At 50.8% G+C, this 21,619-nt stretch overlaps 2 protein-coding genes across 12 annotated transcripts in view; both read left to right on the top strand.

The window, feature by feature from the left end:
- Window positions 1–1,078: 1,078 nt before the first annotated feature.
- Window positions 1,079–17,136, top strand: LOC102093413 (sulfate transporter). 7 transcript variants are annotated; one of them, XR_010466056.1, is made up of 5 exons: window positions 1,079–2,573; window positions 3,073–3,197; window positions 4,132–4,762; window positions 5,570–11,216; window positions 12,970–17,136. XR_010466056.1 is itself a non-coding variant. In XM_065029472.1 (5 exons), exons 2-5 carry the CDS (start codon window positions 2,424–2,426, stop codon window positions 7,163–7,165), a joined length of 2,502 nt encoding a protein of 833 aa, XP_064885544.1. In that variant the 5' UTR covers window positions 1,079–2,059; window positions 2,348–2,423; the 3' UTR covers window positions 7,166–17,136. The 7 variants fall into 7 exon arrangements, 5 of the variants coding, with proteins under 5 accessions (XP_064885544.1, XP_021156823.2, XP_013225854.3 ...); XR_010466057.1 differs by having other exon boundaries at window positions 5,570–15,933; window positions 16,709–17,136; XM_065029472.1 differs by having other exon boundaries at window positions 1,079–2,059; window positions 2,348–2,573; window positions 5,570–17,136.
- A 140-nt stretch (window positions 17,137–17,276) lies between these two features.
- The window catches only part of HTR4 (5-hydroxytryptamine receptor 4), an 89,442-nt gene continuing 85,099 nt past the window's right edge, over window positions 17,277–21,619 (top strand). For all 5 annotated transcript variants that reach the window (XR_010466058.1, XM_065029487.1, XM_065029488.1 and 2 more), the window contains exon 1: window positions 17,277–21,580. The gene's annotated coding sequence lies outside the window, so the exon portion shown is untranslated. The remainder of the gene's footprint in view (window positions 21,581–21,619) is intronic.

Below are 21,619 nucleotides of genomic sequence, written 5' to 3'. Positions count from 1 at the left end.
GAGGAGGCAAATTTTATGTATATTTGAAATGCAGCTGAAACATGGTTAACAGAGGTAAAGCCTCGCTTTATCTGGTAAGCACACGATGCCTTGAGTTCATCAGCCACTTGAGTCCCTGACCATCATCTCTGGTACCTCGGGATGTTCCAGGGCATGACTTTCGATATTTTTTTTTTTTTAAATTCAGAATAATTTTAGATATTTGTGACATAATGTTTTTCAGAATAAACAAAATGGCAAACTTTGCCTGGAGCAGCTTTTACAAGCTGTCCAATCAGTTTCACCAAACAAGACCTCAGGAGTGGAACAGATCACACTGGTCGACTGACCTTAAGCAGTTTACAAAATAATTTATTTGAATGAAATGTGGCAAAGTTGTATAGTTATGTATAAAAGATCACCTTGCTTTTTACTGTGACTGATCTGTGCGGTAACAATAAGGTATGCATTTCCCCAAGCTGGGCGGTGGGATCCAGGGTGCCAGGCAGTGACTCTCTCCATGGAGTCGGTCTGTCCCGGTGGGTGTTTGGTGACACGGACCTGCCTGGTGCGCGGTGCGGGGAGGGACGTGTTGCCACCAGGGACCCCCATGCTCCCCAACCCGGTGCACGGTGAGGGTCGTGTTTTCTCGGCCTTCTTGTGATGTCCTGCGATCGGCTCTGGGTGCGGCCTCTGCATCTCGTTGACTCTCCTTCACGCCGTCTCTGTTTGATATGCATTAATTGCCCTTTTTAAATGCTTATGTGCCTTATTGTAGAAGATTTGCTAGCGCTAGAGTTTTCTATCAAATACAGTAAAATCATTGGGATTTCTTTATCACCATTAAAATATATTTATGGATTTTCTGTTGTCAGGTGCTTGCTTGCTACCTTAGATGCTACAGCTATGAATTCTAAGAAGAAAAGCCACAGGTGTTTGAGCAGCGAGCCCCAGTCCCCGTTGCGTGTCCCCTGTCCCTGTTGGGTGCGTGTTGTCCCCATGGGGTGTGCACTGTCCCCCGCACCATCTGCTGCACTTGCAGGCTGGCGTGGCAGCTCCTGCCGACATAAACCAGGGCGCCTGGTTTGTCTCCTGAGGAGGAAGAGGTGATAAGCAATGTGGTGATGACGATGAGCCGGTGAGCAGCACCCTCCTGTGGGCCAGGTCTGTATTTGTGAGGTGCAAGAAATGTCAGGTTTGGTGCTACCTGGACTTTACAATATGTGTAGTTGCAAAGCCTGGTATTACATATTCAGCCTTAAAAAAAATTACTGCAACGTATTTCAGTGCTATTTAGCATAACAGATTATGACTTGGTTGGGTCATGGCCAGGAACAGTCAGAGCAAAATTAGAGCAGCTGTAGCTGCAGCTCTGGGCAGTTACTGCAAGAATTATCTCTGCATACCTGTCCTCGAGTTGCACAAAATGTTTTGTTGATCCAGCATGGCTCAGCTTTTCCCTGAGGATGCCTTTTACCTTAGGTGACCTCAGTGCACATGCTGTAATTTTCATGCTGGTGCCAGCAGGGTGGTAGGAGCACTCAATTATGGAGAATCCCAGCTGGAGCTTTCTGCTCTCTTCGAAAAGCACAGGACAGGCATTGCCTTCAGCTGCGTAACTCTGACCCCTGCTGATGCAGAGCTAACGGGCTTCAATCAGCAGCACCCTTTGCCTGTCTCTGCCTTCCCTGTAGTTCTCACCACACGTGCTCCTATCTTAGACCCCCAGCCCCATCCCCTGGCTCACAGCCCCGTGCAGGCGTTCCAGGGGAGCAGCCCATGCAGAGCCCGCCCAGCACCTGGTACACAGCCGGTAAAACAGAAAAACCCAAAGGCAGATTATGCTGAGCTGGGTTTTAGCCCAGCCTGGCCAGCCCTTCAGTGATCAACTCGCCAGTTCTCCAGCGAGGGAATTTGAAGATGAAAGTATCGTACGGAAAATGGAAATTCGGGTCATTTGCTGAGGAAGAAGACGGAAAAGGAAAATGAGTGAGTAGAGACAACGTCGGACAGGCCATGACACAAGATAAGCCACAACTAGGAAGGATTATGAAGCAAATGAAGGGATTGTCTTTTAAGGGTAAGAGGAATGACAAGGCTGGGGAAAGATTGAGTCTGTTACTGAAAGAAGGGGAAGGGAAAGCAGAGCTATCAACAGATGTACCTGAAAATACAAGAGCTGTGGAGGAATGGCAGAGAAAAAAGAATTCATATAAATAAATATATTGAGCAGCTGGCTCCCCTTTCCCTGCTGCCAGAGAGCACTGATGTTTATTTACTCCTAATTACCAAGCTGCAGACCTCCACTGATGAGATAAATGTAACTCAGGATGCTCATCTTCCAGTCTTCCCCTCTCCTTCCCTCCAGGTGTCTCCACAGTGTCGAAATCAAGGGCTGGTGAAAATGCCATCTCTCTGTACCACACATCACCTCTCTGAGCACCATGGGCTCTCAGCCCCCTGCCCAAGCTCAGAACAGGGTGTCAGGACGGTGCTGCCTGAGTGCCAGGTGTTTGTCCTGCTCCAGGCGGCAATGGCACACCCAGCAAAGTCTTAGAGACCACATCGGTGGAAAAGAAGAAGTGGAGACTGAGGTGAGCAGAGTATGTGTAAAGAGGTCTCAGGCTGTTACCGTGGATCACAGGGGCAGAACAGTCACAGCTGGTATTGATGAGGCTATTTCAATTCAGGATGATGAGGCATTGCCTTCTGTTCCTGGCCACTAATGTTCCTGTTCACCTCTAACCATGAAAGAAATGTGGTGCTGCACTTTACCAAGTTGTGCTTGCTTCTGCAAAGCAAAATCCCTTCTTATTTGTGCTGTGGTCTCCAGAAGGCACGTGCACGATGTGGGTTGTGCAGGTTTGCAGGACGCAGGCAGTGGTGCTCCCTCTGTTCCGGGCAGGCAGGGCAATAGCACACACAGGAGACTTTTTGCACCGTTCCCCTTGTTTAGCAAACACACGTCCAGATACCAGCAATACTGTTATCTAACAGGAGCACTTCTCTGAACACCTTCAATCATTCTTAGTGGCCAGAATAAGTTTTCATCAAAAATACTCACCCAGAATGATGTTTGTTTTCAAAACACAGCTCTGTTTGGCTGGCTGCACCTTCACTGGCTGGGGCGAGATAAAAGGGCCAGTGCTTGGCTGGGTAACGCAGGTCTGTTCCCAAGGGAAGGAGCACGCGGACCAGAAGGAAGGCAAAGGAAACAGGTTTGTGGTTGTGAGCCTCGCGTTTTCTCTGTTCATTTTTTGCTGCAGGGGGAGGAGATGGGTCTGTCCACAGCGGAGAAGCTCCAGGCAGTGAGAAACACCTGGTGTGTGGCCCCGCAGGCGGAGGTAGAAGGTTTGGGTTGGGACTAGTGGTGTGAAATGAAGCCCTAGGGCAGGGGAACAGGGTTTCTCAGCATCCCAGTTCAACTTCCAAACTGCAGCCGCTCTGGGTCTCCTCTCAGGAGAATCTTTCTCTGCATGTTGCTCAGTTTTGACAAACAGTGTGTCTGTTTGCAGCTGCTTTTTGGCTGGAAAAACTTGGAGTAGCACTGGAAAGTGTCTCCGTTACTTAATCAGAAACAGTAAGACTGTTTTATTCTGCAGATAGGAGCCCCTGTGACAGGCCTGTTTGATGCAACCAGCAATGTAAATTAAAATGTTCAGGGAAAAATTGTTTTGCACATTACCTTCCTTACCCATGTGTCACGTTGCTAAAGCATCGCTTGGAATCTCTCAACATTTTCAAAGTAGTCTTTGCTGAAGTGGAGGTGTCATCAAGAAGCACAGGGTTCCTGAAGAAGCTTTAGTTTCTGTGAAATAATAGTTTCTGATCTTAACGCGCTGTGCTGTCCTGTTTCAAAACAAGGGGTATGTGGGGAAGGAGCACAGCTCTGTCCCTGCCGTGGGCATCTGTGCCAGTGTGCTGCAATTTAAACCATGCTCTCGGGGTTGCGGTTAATCCGGTCTGCAAATGAAAACAAACAAATCAACAATCAGCAGGAAGGTGCTTTTCTGTTTGATTTGTCTGAGGTTGTTTCCCTTTATTTATTTATCCATGCAATCTCCCTGAGCCCCAGAGCTAAACAAAGCACAATGTACATAACTGTAATAGCTCACGACTGCCTGCTCTCCTGCTTTAGCTCTCCTGCTTTAGCTCTCCTGGGGCCATGGAGGACACGTCAAGCCACAAGTCAGGACAGAGCGAAGAGGTACAGAGCTCCCCAACACCAGAAGAGGGTCCTGCCAATTTTATACATGTCCAATTGGAGGAGTATGAGCCCGCAGACTTCAGCACCAAGGATCTCATCCTAAAGAAAGCCAGAGAGGTCTGTACATGCAGTCGGCAAACCATCATCACCTTCTTCTGTCGGTTGTTCCCAGTGCTGGACTGGCTTCCCCGTTACAACGTCAAGACGCAGTTGTTTGGGGATGTGGTGTCTGGGCTCCTGGTGGGGGTAGTTGCCATCCCTCAGTCCATCTCCTACTCCCTCTTAGCCAACCAGGATCCCATCTATGGAATCTACACCAGCTTCTTCTGCAATATCATCTACGTCGCTATGGCCACGTCGCGCCATAACTTCGTGGGCCCCTTTGGTGTCCTGTGCCTGATGATCGGGCAGTCTGTGGACCGGCACCTCCGGCTAGCAGGGTACAGTGACAGCAGTGCTGGCTCTTCGCTGGGGGGCAACTCCACTTCTGTCAGCAATGGGACAGGTCTCTGTGACAGGAGCTGCTACGCCATCACTGTGGCTCTTTCCTTAAGCTTTCTGGTTGGCCTTTACCAGGTACAAATGTTTGCTGTTGTGCTGTTTTCTCCCTGTCCTTTCCCTTCTGGGAACTTCTCTGAGCTAAAGACCCCTAAGGTCCAGTCTTGGTTCAGATTTACAAGTTGTGAGAAACCTTTTCTGACATGACTAGACCCTGACACCCTTGAATCAAATTTAGTTGATTTAGAAAGCCCCAAACATGGTTGAATGTGGGGTTTTGTTTCCCCCATGTGACAGGCCAGGTCCTCGGATGTGTCTGAAACATCCCTTAGGATCAGACACAGCAAGGGAGGGGAGAGAACCTTCCCACGAGCCCGGTCCTGGAGGGCTGGCTCCTGGTGCGGGTGAGAGCAGCAAGAACATCCCTCAGGGACCCCCATCAGCAGGGGCTCCTGAGGTTGTGCTCCCTGGCACTGCCTGGCCCAGCTGTCACCAAACAGCTTCAGGCTCCTTCACTGGAACAACCAAAATTCAGTGCCTGGCACTGGTTTTCTGGCACCGAGCGGTACTCGGAGCTGCCGCGACGTGGCTGCTGCCTGGAGTGTCAGTGTTAGTGATGCACCCTTATTGCTGGTAAGGAGACGGAGGCAGGGACCTCATAGGCTTCTTTCTCTGGCATCTTTAGCCACAGATGAGTATTATAGGTAGGTCTCTTTAGCTTCCCATACTGCAGATTAGCTGCTGCTGACAAAAGTCTTCTGCCACACTGAATGCCCAGCACACAAACAGCCAGAGCTGCTGAAGAAGCAGAGTGACATAAATTGCCAGCTACCTCTCCCAGCCCTTCTTAATCAATGCTAAAAAAGTGGCTGCCTTGCTTTTCAGATCCTGCTGGGGATTTTGCAGCTGGGCTTTGTGGCTGTCTACCTGTCAGAACCTCTCCTCAGCGGCTTTGTGGCCGGCTCCAGCCTCACCATCATCACCTCCCAGATGAAGTATCTCCTGGGACTGAAAATACCTCGTCACGAGGGGGTGGGGTCCTTCATCCTGACGTGGGTTGACCTTTTCAGATACATCCAGGGCACCAATATCTGTGACCTGGTCACCAGTCTGGTTGCTTTGGCCATCATAGTGCCTGTCAAAGAGATCAATGACCGCTATAAGGAGAAGATGAAGGCCCCATTTCCCATAGAGCTGCTGGTGGTCATTGTAGCCACAGTGACATCTTACTACTTTAACTTTGAAGAGCGATACAAGTCTGCTGTTTGCGGGCATATCCCCACTGGCTTCAGTAAACCCACTCTACCAGATATAAACCTGTTTTCCAGCCTGGCAGTTGATGCTCTGCCTATTGCTGTTATTGGCTTTGCCATGACCATCTCCTTGGCGGAAATCTTTGGTAAAAAGCACGGCTACACTGTCCGTGCCAACCAAGAGATGATTGCCATTGGCATGTGCAACCTGGTCCCTTCTTTCTTCTACTGCTTTGCCAGCTCTGCAGCGCTGACCAAGACTCTGCTGAAGGAGTCTACGGGGACCCAGACCCAAGTCTCTGGCCTGGTCACCTCCCTGGTGCTGCTGCTGGTGCTGCTGTGGGTCGCCCCGCTCTTCTACTCGCTGCAGACCTCCATCCTGGGGGTGGTCACCATCGTCAACTTGCGGGGGGGCCTGAGGAAGTTCCATGACACCCCCCGCATGTGGCAGCTCAGCAAGCTGGACACGGTGGTGTGGTGGACGACCATGCTGTCCTCCACGCTGATCACCACAGAGATCGGTCTCCTCGTGGGCGTCTGCTTCGCTCTGCTCTGCGTTATCTTCCGCACGCAGAGGCCCAGGGCCACGCTCCTGGGCAAGGTCAGCAACACGGAAATCTATGAGGACCGGTCCACTTACAAGCAGCTCAGCAGTATTGCCAACATCAAGATCTTCCGCTTTGAGTCATCTCTCTACTATGCCAACAAGGACTATTTCAAGACTGTTCTTTACCAGAAAACTGGGGTAAATCCTGTCCTGCTGGCTGCTAAGCACCAAATGGTGGGGGCCCGGGCAAATGCAGACACAGGCAACAACAAGAGCTTTTTTGGCACCAGGTTTGGCTGCCTGAAGCCTGCCAAAAAAAGGACTGAGAAGCCTCCAGCCGATGCCTCTCCTCCCTCCATAGATATGCACACCTTAATCCTTGACTGTGGGGCGATGCAGTTCATAGACACTGTGGGTCTCTCGGTGCTGAAGGAGATACACCATGACTACAAGGAGATTGGTGTCCAGGTGCTCCTGGCCAACTGCAACCCTTCCATTCGCCACCAGCTCCGGGACGGAGGTTGGGCTGGCAGGACAGACAGCGGTGGTCAGCTGGCGTTCCACAGCGTCCATGATGCTGTCCAGTTTGCTGAGCAGTGCTATAATGAGCAGCAGGACAGCAAGGAGAAAAAGGATGCTCTCCTGGACCCCGAAGACCTGGACTTCCAGGTGTCTTTGTAGACCTGTGTGTGAGGGATGGTTTCTAATGGGGATGGGCTTGGGACACAATTGAAAGCAGTTGTGATCTTTGTGCAGACAGAGAATGCAAAAAAGACTTTGATGGCATGGGGTGAAAGGGTCGGGGAAGGTGTGGATTTCAGGAGAGAATGCCAACAGGCACATAACAACAGCAAATCATTTTCTGTGTGGATTTTAGGAGAGAATTCCAACAGGCACATAACAACAGCAAAGCATTTTCCTTAAAAACAAAGAAGTTTCAGAAAACAGGGCTGGAGGAGCCTCAGCTCTGGGGCAGACGTGGGGACATGTCCCTTCTGCTGGGCTGGGACTGGCAGCATCTGGCTGGTTCTGCTTCTGCATCCCGGGGCTGAGTCCTTGCTCCGCAGCATTGCCAAGTACCAGAATGACTTTTCTTCTGTGAACTCCATCTGCAAAAAACACCCTCTGTGTTGCAAATTTAATATGTGACTATTCCACTGGCTTCACCCAAGAAATGCCGCACCAAGGATATCCCACTGAAGGGAGCTCTGGCTTTAACAGCTGCTTAGGAGACTGCTGTAAATAAAATGTATGCAAAAGAAAACCTGGCTGTGCTCAGGGAAATGTCTACTTGTGGTCAAGAGACTAATTCAAATGGATTAAAGAGCACAATATGCCCAGCTGCTTGCAGGTCCTTGGAACAAGGTTAAGTGTCAGGTGAAGCTGGATTGACTGAAGAGGCCAGAGCAAGGCTTGCAGGGCTGGGTGGACGGGTGTGCATGGCACCCCATGGCTGCAGCCACCAGCTTCTGTCCCCAGAGCTCCTCACCATCCATCACAGCGTGAGGCAACTCCCCAGGGAGGTTGCATCAGCCATGGAGCAATGAATAAAGGGGCAGTTTGGTGTCTGAGCAGGAGAGAATCAGCAAGTCAGTAGAGAATAAAGGCCTTGTTACCTGCAAGGATTATGACCTTCCTTCCCCTTTGGAATAGCATTGCTATCATTTTCTTTATAAGACAGTTTATGGGGAAAATTAGATTGGTTTACTTAGACTTTAGATGTTTTTATGATCTCAGTGGGGTCATAAAGCCACAGCAGGAAATAAAACCAGTGCTGATAATTCCTGGGCACAGCCTGGTGCGAGATAGTGCAGATGAGATCACTGTCAGAGCAGCGGTTCCCACAGCCTTCTGAATGCGAAACGGCTGTTTAATTGAGCAGTTCCCATTCAGAGCTCTGAAAATGCTAAAGAGATATCGGGCAGTTTTTATAGGATGCCTTCCCTTGGAAAGGAGAACAGAGGTGGCAAACTCCTTCCATCTCCAGTCCAGCCCAGAGCAGGCTGCTCACCCAGATCTCCCTGCCCATCGGCTCCAGCATCACCTTCCCGTCCACAAGTCAAACCTCTGGGTGACCCAGCATTCTTCTGTTCCCCACACGTCGCCAAGGTAGCTCAAGGATGATTGCTATTTTTATATCAGTTCCTATTAAGAGGCCCTGGGCTGTAAATGACACAGAGGAGAGATGAGGAAGGACAAATGACACAGTCCAAGGTCAGTTTATAACCAGTGTCACGCGAGATCAGGCTGGCCCCTTGCTGCCTACATCTCCTGGTGGAAGTAGATGTGGGTGGGAAGGGACTGCAACCGTGGGCCAGTTCCCAGTGACAAAAGGGCTCCTGGTGAGGGTGCGTGGCACTTGTCTGCCCCAGCACCCAACTGCAACAGCCCAAGTCCCCCGGTTTGCCTTGACATCTCCATTGGGGCTGACCCACTGCATCTCCCACCCAAGCGGACCTGCCGCTGTGTCCCCCAGAGCATCTCGTGTGCTGTTCCCCTAAAGCTTCGCCAGGGGCTGGGAAATGTCACGCAGCCGAAAACAAATGTTATCCCTCCTGGTAAGCAAGTCACTTGCTATTCTCCTTCTCTCTCCCCCCTGCCTTGCTGTGGATCTATAAATACTCCAGGAGTGTGACAAATAGAGGATTGCTGCTAAGGCTTCGTCATTTGCAGTTGGAGCTGACTGCGCAACTGTTAATTATGCCTCGGTAGCAACTGGACAGGTTTAAATCCTTTTGAAGGTTTGAAATGTTCCCTCTGGGGAGGTTTAAGGCATAAAGGTTGTTGCAGCTGATGGGCGTTTGCTTCCTTTTCTAGAAAGCAGATGAGATTGCTGCAGGGAGGGCTCTTCTCATTTCCATTGCCTGTTCCTAGAAACACACTCTTTGTATAATGGCAAGAAGCTGCTTTTGCAGACCTCTAACTGCAATAAAGCAGTTAGCGTGCTGCTGGCACGTGCATAAAATGCACACATGCAAGCTTTCCCTAGAAGACAAAACTGTTAGAAAGGGAAAACATTGAGCTGCAGGCGATAGCAACGCATTTCCTGGGGGGTTAGGGCCAGCATTAATGCCTCACTGGAGATAACCCTGTGACAGAGGAATCACCAGACAGTGGCTTGGGCAGACATAGTCCACCTGTGGGTGAAAAGCTCCGTGCAGGAGCGATGAGTCTGGATAAAAACACTTTCACAGCTTCTTTTAAAGAAGGGGGCTCCCTGGGCTGCAGCCTGACCTGCAGGACTGCGGAGATAAGGGCAGGTTCTGCTGGCTGCCCTGGCAGCTCAAGACCTCAGCTGGGGACACCGCGATGCCGTCCCGAAGCGCTGGGGCTGGGCTGGCCTCGGGGGGCATCTGGGTTTGGCAACAAGCATCTCCCAAGGGCCCAGGTAGATGAGGGATGCTCATGGTGCGGGTCCACCCAGCCCTGTCCTCTGCCAGCACGGCCGAGCCTGGCACAGCAAACCCCTTGTGGGTGATTTTCGGAGGCTGGGGAGCTGCAGTGCTGGTACCAGAGCATGGATGGTGTGCCCATCGCCTCCGTGCCAACCCTGCCCCGGCTCGATGGGTCAAACAGCACCGCTTCCCCAGGAATTGTTTAGCAAAGTGGAAAATAGTGTTTCCAGACTGTGGCGGGGGTTTGTCATGACATCCAGGGGCCAGTTCCCGGTTAGATACAGCGTGTTAGGGTAAGAGTAGCACACCAAGGAAAACCATTGATGTGATGGGATGTTGGAAAAATAAAGGTCAGGGAGAATGAGGGAAGAGCAGAGCTCTGCTGGTTGAGCGCAGCCGGGGCAGCTCCCAAGGAGGGGACGTGCACTGGCCGGCCCCCCGAGCCATCCCGGCGATTTGCTAACGAACTGGCTCCGCTGCTGGCAATGCCGATTTGAACAGCGAAAGTGGGGGAGCTTGTGCCAGTGGGACTGAGGAAAGTGAGGAAGGGGCAGGAGGGAGGGGGTGGACATGGACACACGGACACACGCTGCAGCGTGGGGAGCGCTGGGCTCCACGCTGCTTTCTTGGCAGCTGCCGCCTGGCTGGCTAATTACTGCACGTTATCGTGTCCCTTGAGAGCTTGAAGTACTTGTAAGTAATAATAATAACAATGATAACAGTCAAGATTAAAAATCATTAATAAAGCAAACTGTAGAGGAGACTGGATGCTCAGCTGCATGGATAACCCAGGGTCTCCCCCAGGGTCCCTCCCTGGGGACGAGGCCAGTGGTACATGGAGATGGTCATGGTCCACCTGAGCAGAACAAGGATTTGGAGAGATTGCAGAAGTGCCGCTAAACCTTCTGTCTCCGATATATTATTACTGTCTCCTCCTTTGTGGGCTGCTTGCCCAAAAATACCTCAATTTCAGTTAAAAGACGCGAGAGGAGAGTTGACAAGCAGATGCCTGACCCTGGGGACCTTATTACCGAGGCTGGAGGAGCCAGTGAGTGCCTCTGTTCTGATGGCTCTGCTTGCTGCACCAGTAGGTGGCACAAACTGGGGGATAGTAGAAGCAGTGAATGATGGCCCAAACAACCTGCAGCTGCTATCAAATCAAGCTGTGGAGGCAATGATGTTCCACAGAGGGCTTAAAGGAGAGCTGGATCTTGTGAGCACAGCTAAAGGTTGTGGTTTCTGATTTATTTATTGATTTATTTAAATCTAGTGATAACACGGGTCTTGGAAACTTGGAGAGAAGCTCTTTTCCTCGGTGCTGTCATCAATGAAAAAAGGTGAGGAGGATAAATTGTTTGTTGTAATCCCGGTTTCTAGCAGCCGACAGACAGAGGGCACAGGGGTGGCCAGGGCAGAGTCCTGGACCGGGGGTGCTTTTGATGGGGACAGGGGGAGCAGAGGGAGTTTTGTGTCCATCTGTTTGGCATCAAGGGAAACCTCCGAGATTCTTGGCTTTCAGGAAGGGAAAAAAAAAGGTCAAAGCAGGGCAGGAAGATGGTAAAGAGAGCGAGAGAGCTGGCAAGGCAGGGAGGGAGCTGAAATGAGCTTCATTTGCTTGGTCTGAAAATACCTGAGGCACAGATGAGGGTGAGTGTTTAACTGGACTCCAGTTCCAGCTGCACCGGAGCAGCTCTGGTCATCTGCTGCCCTTAGGTTTTATGGCAAAATCCTGCAGTTTTGCCAGGTCCTGCAGTTTCTGGGGCCTTTGGTGGGTGTCTGAAGAGCCCTCGCCCCTGGGAATGGTTGAAGTCTGTGAAGATGGCTGTTACATCTTAAAAAAAATCAAAGTATATAGCCCACATAATTATGGGAAAAGCACAGAAAAGGAGGGTTTTTTTCAGCCTAGAAGCTGAAAAGAGTCCAACAAGAAGAAAATCTTTCTTGTATTTTCTTCTTCAGTGACTGAGAAGTGTGTTTCAGCAGATAGAATTGTGGTTTCTTTATAAAGTCGACACAAGATTAAATGTATTGTAAAATACCTGCCAAGTCAGATAGCAGCTGAGACTCAGAGCAGGTATTGGATAATAGATACTAAAGTTCAATAAAGCAAAGGAAAAAGAACAGTGGTGAAGGCTGCTATCTCCAAGCTGTTTGCATTTCAAACCGCCTCTGCCGAAGGATCTGTTTGTCGCGTTTTCTATGTTAACTCATTTTTTTAAGGAACATTTAATTGAATCTTTGCACTTCCAACAAAAGCCAGCCCTCTTCTTCCAAATCGATATTTCCTCTAAGTGCAACAGTTGTTGGTGCTGAGTGTCCCCTGCCACCGGGAGGTGACAGCCCGGGACGCTGCTCTGCGCGAGTGGGGACGCAGGGACGAGGCTGCTGTGCTTGGTGTGTGCTGCTGGGGGGCACTGGGGCGCAGAAGAGGGTTCACTGTAGGGATTTAAGTCTGGAGAGTATTTATTTCGAGATGAGGTGGCACACCAAAAGTAAGTTCAAAATCAAGGCAGGCGAATGTTCGGTGCCGAGGGGAGCAGGGGCTCGCAGCCACTGGATGGCATCGTTGTTTCACACGGATCAGAGCTGCTGAGGAGCCGCTGCAGGAGCGTGGGCACCAGTTTTTGGGAGACTCTGTGGTTCGCTCTAACCGTGACGTGGCCGTGGCCTGAGTGATGCCGCACGTTGCCAGATCTGCCATCCCAGGGCAGAGGGCGTTGGGAAGAGGCTGGTGTGTGCCACGCTCAGCTGTCCCCATGGGTGTCACCGCTGCGGCTGGGCTGGTGTCAGCTCCCTGCCTGCAGAGAGGACGGGCCCAGCCTGGGGCTGCCAAGGGTGACAGAGGATGGAAGGTCCCTGTGTGTCCTTTGCTGCCCTGGTGCAGATCAAAGGCAGCTGCTGCTGACGTACCCTCACTGTGATGAGGGAGGACTTGGGATCCAGGGGTCAGCAGCCATGGCCTATGGCAATCCAAGGTTAGGGGCTGGTGGCATCCACACAAGATGTTACAGACACCCTGGAGCCCTTTTGTGTTTACCCAGGTCCTGTGCTTATCTCCTACCACCCTTCCTTCCATCCCCACCTGTCCAGGTCACTGTGACTCAAAAGCAATGGGGTCGTTCGTCCCTGTGCTCTGCCCACAAGAAGGGAACATCTCACTGTTTGTTGTGGGGAAGAGGCAACTCAGCACATAAGGAAGAAGCCAGCGGGTGCGACGGTCCCTGCAGCTGCAGTTGCAGCAGACGATGCTGAGCAGGCACTGTTTGAAGGAGACTTGCTGCTCTCAAGCCTTCACATGCGGATTGGAAAGAAAATACCAGAGAATCTGATGCTTTGTTGGTGGGGTGAGCACCTAAGAACGCTTCCTTGAAGTGTGAGACAGCCCTTCTGCTAATACTGCTTTTTAACTACCGGCATAAGCATCTCCTGCCTCTCCGACTAAGACATATACCTGTTCATAGGCTTTGGAGCTGTCAGTATCTCTTCATCTAGTGCAAGCACTGCTGAAAGAAGCAGGAACATTAGTGCATATTAAAGCATTAACTTCGGGAGAAGCCCCTGGAAGAACCTGTGCATTTGTATGAGCAGGGAAGGACCGTTTCCTCTCTGTTTCTGCACAAGAAACAGAAAGCACCAGCTGACACAGGCGTGTTGTGCACTCCAGATACACAAAAGGGCTTTTCACACAAGGGGCAAGTAATCCTGGATCCCCTTGCTGCCAGAAGCCAAAAATGTGTTTGTAATGCGGCAGGAGGAATTAAAGGAAGAATAATTAATTGAGGCAGCAGTGTCCCCTCTGGCTGAGGGACTTGTTTAACCACAGATCACTGGAAGCTCCACGAGCGCCCCGAGGACACCGTGTGCTTGCCTGAGCCTATGTGCCCGACCCCTCTCAACCTCTTCCTTAGGTACCCGCTAGAAGCCACTATAAAGATAAGGTATGGGATTAGGTGAACCACTCTCCTTCCCCAAGAGTAACCGGGCTGAATACTCCTGGGATGCTTTAGGCTGCTGTGGCTGGACCACAGGCAGCCATTTATTTATTTTCTTCTCTATTTTTCCCCCCCCTACAAACTGTTTTAATGCAAATAACTGACTGCGCGTGACCTCGAGGAGGAAGCAGAGCAGCTGCTGGGGTGAAATGTGATTTCCTTTTGCTGAGCCTTCCACCCCTGTGCCGGGCTGGCCTCACATGCCCATTATTCAGCTTTAAATATCTGCCGTGTTTGGGAAGCTGCATAATGAATTCCCCTTTAAGTCTGTGCGAATGCTGCTGTGTGTTTTGCCAAAATCAGCGTGGAAACTGCAAAAAGGAGAAGCGAAGACGGCTGAAGGTGAAACTTGCAACAGGCGAGTTAGATTTTGATGGGGAATTTCTGGTATTTGTTTCTTAGAAGTGAAAATACTTAGCTGCCTTCTGCATTTCTTGGAACCCAGCTGTTGCTCTCGGTCCTAGCTATGGAGAGGGAATAGCCACGTGGCCACCTTGTCAAAGCCCAACCGAAACAAATGGGTATCACAGCTCCGAGATGGGCAGCTCTGGTTTGACTTTTATTCTGCTGAGCTGCTGCAAGTCACTCTGGACACATAAATGGGGAATTAATGATTGGAAATAATGCTTCTCCACAAAGCAAGTAAAGGACTTGGGAAGTTCAGCAGCTCCGGGGACACTCGATGGGAGAAGCCACAGCGGCAGCTTGAGGGTTCCAGCACAGAGCAGAGGGTGAAAGGCCAACAAGTGGGAAGGGAAAAGTCACTCTCCAGGTTTATTTTTGTTTGTATTTTAATAGTAGGGCTGCTCACAAGTGGAATGGTGTACGTGCTGCCATGGAAACAGCAGCCTTGGTCCCCGGCGCAGCTCACAGCCATCTGCAAGGGAATAATTGTTGGCCTGTTCGTGTAAAACCATCCGGGGTGGTGCCGGGCGGCATGTGGCCAGCCAAGGGGAAACCTCTCCGAGACACGACAGGACATGCTTGTCACACTGAATAATGGGATGTTCAAACGCCAGCGGACAGGATCGGCAACGTCCTGTCTGGAGATGAGCTGACGTGCAAAACCAGCATGAATCAAATTGGTTTGAATGAGTGTTTGATTGCCAGGGGCTGCAGCACTTTGCGTGCGATGCTCATGGGCATTCATGCTTCTGGGTTTTCAGGCCGTGCGAACGCTGAGATCTCCGTGCAAGTAGAGGTCTGCGTGTGCAAAGAAGAGTCTTGTGAGAGGCAAGAGCGTGGGAGCACCCAGCAGGCTGCTGCTGCTGCGGAGCTGAATTTCACCTGCTCTGAGGTGGGAAACGGAGCCAGGTTAGTTTTCCGCATATGAACAGCTCAACTGAATATCCTGGGCTTACGAAGCTCTTGGCGTGAAGCATGTGCAGAATACTGAGCGTGGCCAGCATTTGCCAAAACTGCTGGGGAACCAAGTCCTGCCTTTACTCAACGATGTGTTGGGCTTCAAATCTGTGATGAGCAGGTTCTGTTCCAGGCAGCTGCTCTACCTGAAAACAGATGCACATGGAAAAGAAACGCACAAGAGAAATGGCAGAGAATTACCTGATCCGTACCGACCTCCTCCCTGCTTGGGCAGCGTGGAGGCTCAGGACCTTGCCTGAAGAGCTGATTTTTCCTTGTTGGCAGAAAGAGGAGCTCAAACAGCTTCTGAACGTGTGTGCATTGAACTTGCGGAGCTGAGCCTGCACACCTGCAGCCCTGCCTGGCACAGCTGGTCATTCATTTCAGCTGGTTTGTGAAACCCCTTCCTTTCTGCTTGTCCCGCTGTTCTGAACTCATGTTCCTCTGAGATCCCCATGACTGCACTTTACATGTGTGAACATTGAGGGGGAAAGATTTTCAAGCTTCTAGGCTCAGATGGAAAGTGAAGACACTTTCTGGGAGAATTTGCAGGGGTTAACCTGACTGCAAACATCTCATCCAGCCAAGCAAAGAGGAGAAAGATTACTTGGCTTTAATCTACTTCATCTTCAAAAATATTTAATAAAAGAGGGAAAATAAATTTGTGGGGGCTCATGGCACCCTGAGAGCAGACAAAAAGGTAAAATTAATCCTATCGATAATTCATGATGAATGATTCACTCAGCTCTTTTATTAACGGTTGCATACAGTTATCCTCATTCATGCAGAGATGCGGTACTCATGGAAATATAGACAGAGTCAGATGCATATAAAATATGAAGCCCAGCGAGGGCTCCTGCTCAGCCGGGGTGACATCCAGCATGTCTTGCACGTTGTCCATGGCCGCGGGACCTCGCTGGGCTGAGCACGGGGCTGCGCAGCCGCCCGGCTCTTGGGAGCTCCAGGAGGTTTCTGCACAGATGTGTCCCAGGGCTTGGCTCCTCGCTGCTTCCGTTGTCACAGCAAGTCCATCCCAGTGCTCTAGTGGGGATAAGGATGGGAAGGGTTTTGTGTCACCCTCCCTTGTGACAGGGTGGGCTCATAGGAAGACGGGCTATAAAGCCAGTGCAGCCCAGTGTGCCTCATGCTGGGAGAGGTGGCGCTGGTGGCCCCAGCCCTCCCCTGCACTGAGGCTTTGCTCTTTTGCCAGGTTACACCAGAATCCTTTCTCTGGTTTCAGTGGGGTGGTCCCAGCCTCCCGCTGCACAACAAGACAGACACCCAACTGCCCCATGGTGCTGCACAGGGGGGTGGCGGGAGATGCACTTCTGCCGCCCAGGCAGCTCTTTTTCCTCCAAAACTTCTTTGAAGGAGAAAAGAACCTGGTAGAAAATTTTCATTAGAAATAGGATTTTTAAAAAACACAAGTTAAAAGAAAGTGGTGGAAAGTTCTGTCACGCTTCTGTGGCCTGCAGAGAGAGGACTGAGGTGGCCCAGCGCTCCGAGAGCCTTGCCCAAGAGGAGTCAGAGGAAGCGCCAGACGATGCTGATGAGCAGGGGACACAACCCCATCAGACACCGCTCAGGTTTGGGGAGCACCGTGGGTGTGCGAACCGAGAGGAGAAACCAGGACGTGCACAGAGCCAGCAGCAACGCCAGCCTGTGAGGACAAACCGTGGGACAGATGTGGCTTCATCAAAGGGAGGAGAAGAGACAGCCCAGGATGCAGCCCCAGCGCTTCTCCAGGTACCCGCGTCTGCTCAGGCTGGGGATGCTTTATTATCAACTGCCATGTCACACTCCCTCATCCTTCCATTTCTGGTGGTTTGTTTAGTAGTTTCCAGCTCACGAGCTGTAAACGTGGAATTTGTCTTCAAAAAAAAAATTACTCATCCCTTGATATCAGACTTATTTAATATTCCACCTCTAATGACTGGAACCAGGACGGGGTAGATGGTCTTACACATCTCTGGCCATTCAAAAGCTGGGGCTGGGTGATTGATATAGAAAGGTTTGTGCGCAAGACAGCTCAAGCCACCCATTATTTTAAAATCATTTTGCAACCTTCAGATGAAACCTGAATTAACAATGTCTGTATTATGAACAGTCATAGATCCACTGTTGAAATGAGTGCAAATGTTCTCCTTTAAAGCTGAAAGTCAGACCTGCCTTAAACTGCATTTTAGATTCATATATCTGGGTAGTGTTATAAATGAAGTATGGTGAATAAATCGAAGTGCTTTACAAGCAGTGAGATTTACTACCACAAATGTCAGATTTTGATTGTTTAAAGGGCTGTCTGTTTAGGTATCTCTAGTGTGACCCCCCTTTTTGTGATCACTTTGGTTTCGAACTGCTTCCCAACCTATCTCAGGCTGAGCACTTTCACCACGACTCTGGGAACCTGGATGTATGGCAATGCTGCAGCATCCAGAGCGCTCCCTGGACCAAATAATGTAAAGAAAGGAGGTGGTGATGACAATGAGACATAATTCTAAGTAAGGATGAACACCGAATCAGCTGCTGCTGTAAATCAGATGTAGACCAGAATTTTCTTCTTCCCTCACCTCTCTGCAATAGTTTGCCTTGTAAAAGGGACTGGGACCCAAACCACTGAGAAATCCAAGCTGTTCAGCTTCAATATCTGGACTGTTCAGTGTAAGTCTGGGTACCGATAGATGCTGTGGCCCAGGCAGTGTTCTTACTGCAGAGGTGACCTCCAAGTGACAGCAGGGGAGCTTGCATTTAAAATGGAATAGCAAGAAAGAAGTTCTTCCCCAGCAGAGTGGGCGGACTGCATGATCTACCAGCAGGTATAACCCTAAGAAACTTAATTTATCCAGGCTCTCTTTTTAATAAAATCCATCCCACGCAACTGGGCAAAGGAGACCACGCTGTGTTCAAAGGGAACACATGGCGCACACCAAAAAGCCACTCTGTTAAGTTGGTTTTATCTCTTTCTGTCTTAAATCCGTGCCTGAAAGCACAGCCAGTGATCTAAAGCAGCGATGGAGTTACCACTGCGGGAGCGAAGGCAGCGAATTCCACCGCATAGTGACTGTGATTCAGTCCTGATGAATCACCCAGCCACGTTTTCCTCAACTGGATCTTTGGCTTTATTATTGTTACAGAAGGAAGAAAGGAAAAGGGGGGGAAAAAAAAGAAGAAAAAGCCACTGCCTTATCTCTCTCTCTAATCCTTTCCCAATTTTATATTTAAAAATGTAATTATTTTTTTGTAGGCATCCTATTTAGGCTGAATAAACCCTTTGATAATCCTGGAGGGGAATCTGCAATAAAAAGCGGTGTGATGTAATACGACCAAAACTGATGGCAGCATTGGGGTTCAGCCTGACCTGTTCTTGGGGTTCATAAACAGCCAGCGATGGAAGGGTCTCACCCTCTGCCTCCTCCGTGCATCAAAAGCCATTCCCCACTTCATGGTTTGCACCTGGTAAAGCAAAAAGAGAGCCAGGATCCGATTGCGGAGGAGCGGTGGCAGACAACCTTGCTGTGCTCAGGCACTGCTTGCATGCGGGTATCTTTACACAAGGGGCTCATTTTTGTTTAAGCCTCTGGGAATGACTCCCTTGGCTCTCGATCCATGCGGCCCACTGTGCAGATAGAAAAACACTCTGCTGTGGTACGGTTTGCCTGGGTGGAGAAATGGCTGTGTATACACCTGGTGCTTGTGGTGTAGAATATCAGTCTTCTCCAAATATTGGCATTACGGGTGCACCGAAGGGTCAGGAGGTGAGAAATGGGGTGGCAGGGCCAGCGCAACCAGCGCTGCTCGTGCAATGGGTGAGCACAGGCTGGGGTCGCTGCCCTGTCCTCCAGCGGGACGTAACCGAACCCCGAGCAGCAGTGCGGGGTTTACCCGGCTCCAGCTGCTGCGGCTGGGGACACGGGGCCTAAGGTGTTAAGACCCTTCTTCGAGTGCAAATTTTCAGTCTGTCTTCCACGTTCAGGTTGTCAGCGCGTTTCTCTGTGACTGGGACAGGAGTCCGCTGCGGTGCCAGAAGGAAGGGGACTGCTCATTTCTATGCTCCATCAATCTCCGGCTTGACGGATGTGGGAGAGCAGCTTTAATCCCGACCCACAGTGCTGCCAGTCTTCGATCCAGTGAAGCATCTAAACACCTGCTAGGCAAGTGCACAAACCCATTTGACTTTGATTGCCTGCTCATGTGCAAACTGCGGCACGTGCTTGGCTTAGGGCTTCACACTCTGATGTTTTCCCTTTTATGCTCCCAGGCTCATTAGTAGCTGCTGCTGGAGATTCTGACTCAGAACAACAGCGAAGGCAACTGAGCGGCTGCTCTGAGGAGTCAGATCTTGTCAGGAGGAGCTACAGCTTCTTGCTCCGTGAACAGATATCAAACCACGTAAATCTGGATTTAGAGTTGGGGCTAGAGGCTATAAAAACAAACTGTCCAGGAAGGTCGCATTACTCTGATGGAGAAGAAAATGAAGGCAATACAAAATTGTTTCAGGAATGCTCTAACTTCCAGTTTTAAAATGATCCTTCTCGGTTCCACCCAGACCAGCCTCATCTACTTTGTCCTTGGTGGTGCAAGTCTGAGAAAATCCAAACTATGACAAGGTGTTTCTTTGTGGATATGATCCCAGTTTTACTTTTCTTAAAGTCATTCTCTATCTTTCCGTTACTATAGTGATGAACAGATGCATGCAATAAACACGAGGCCTGGCAGCCTGGGAAGGCGTTTGCCTGAAAAGGCTGAAAGTACCACCAAATTTTTGGAGAAATAAGTTGAAAGATCTTTGCCAAAAACCTTCTAATCTTTAAAAAAAATGGGTCCTATCAAACAAGTTGATAATAACTTGTGTTTAATGTACACTTGTTTCTTTAAATGTTCTGTATCTGGTCAGCAAGCAACATATATTGCAGTTTGTTGGGTGCTCTGGTTTCTCCTGCGTCACAGAAGATGTGCAAGGACCTAAATCGTGATTATAGGCCATGAAATGGATAGCTACCAAGCAATAATCTGAATTTTTGTGTGCTCTGGATCACCCCATTCCAGTGCAGTTCTGCTCTGAGAAATGACAGCCGGAAGAGCTCCAAGTGACATCCCTTGGTGTGACCCACAAAGTGTGAGAGGTGCTGTGTGAGTGCAGGGATCTGCCTAAAGCCATGCCATGGATCTCGGCCAACAGACTCTGCCTCTTGGAGTCAGATCTCGTGATGTTTGTAGCCAGGGGCTGCATCGAGCTGGAGAGGCCAAGCCAAAGGGCCTGCCCTATGGATTGGGTTTCAATTTGTGAGTTATCTGTATCATCAGTGGCTGTTGTGTGTGTTTCTTAGGGCACAGCATGGAGCCATGTAGGACAGGAGGAGCCCAGTCTCATGCAGACCTCGAGGTACCGGTGATGGAGGAAATCCAGCTGAACCTGGAGCTGTGGGTGAAGCTCAGTGCTGGCAGGTGGAAGAATATCACTTCAATTCCAAAAGCAGGTCTAGTCAGAAATCCTTCCTGCAGCTGTCAGGGCCGAGCCCCATGTTTACACGAAGAGAAACTGCACAAAGGCAGTACAGCTTGAAATGCCCCAGGCACAAAATACAGATGTAGAAGGTGAGCATAGCTAAAGATGGAGCTGCTCAGATCCTGCTTTTACGCTCAGTCCAATATTGCAGTAGGTGTTTTAAAAATTCAGATGATGAGCTAGTTGTGGTGTCCGCTTCTGCCAAGACTGAGGTTTGTGAAGGGTCACGGGGACAGATTTTCAGCTGCCAAAGCTCTAATAATTTCAAAGGAACTGGACTGATACCGCAAGTGAAAAATGCGCTCCCAACATTTCACTGGGCTCCACTTCCCTTCTGCTATTTTCGCACACAAATAAACAGAGAAACAAATCCCTGAAGTTGGCCTTACAAGCCGAGAGAGAGGGAGAGAGAAGCATCCGAAAGTCGTTGCCGGGACCAAGGGAGACATGCCCTGCTCCAAGGGCGCAGTTAAAAACTTGGGAGACGCGTGAGAGGGCGCTGCGGGGGGAGCCACCGTCCACCTGCGGAGGGCAGACGCGCAGCACCGGGCGCATCGCGGCGGGACCGACTCAACTTTTCCCGGCGCGGGCGGGGAAGGGAGCGCCGTGCGGGGCGGGCGGTCGGGGCTGCGCAGCCCCTCTGCTCCCGGGGCGGGGCGGGAGGAGGCGGGCGCTGCACCGCGGCCGCGGAGCGGGGGCAGCGCACCCTCGGCAGGCAGCGCCGCAGCAGCCGCAGCACCGCACCGGAGACCGGCCCGGTCGGCCCCGTCCTGCCCCGCCGCCGCGATGCGGAGGCGGCCCTGGAGAGCCGCGCCGTGCGCCGCGGGGCTCTGGCACGGCGGAGGTAAGGAGGCGGCGGGCCGGGGGGAGGTGGCGGGGGGAG

This window comes from Columba livia, chromosome 14, assembly GCF_036013475.1.
Source record: "Columba livia isolate bColLiv1 breed racing homer chromosome 14, bColLiv1.pat.W.v2, whole genome shotgun sequence".
Lineage (NCBI taxonomy): Eukaryota > Metazoa > Chordata > Aves > Columbiformes > Columbidae > Columba > Columba livia.
Note: the sequence above shows the minus strand (reverse complement) of the source record. Positions and strands in the feature narration are given on the sequence as shown.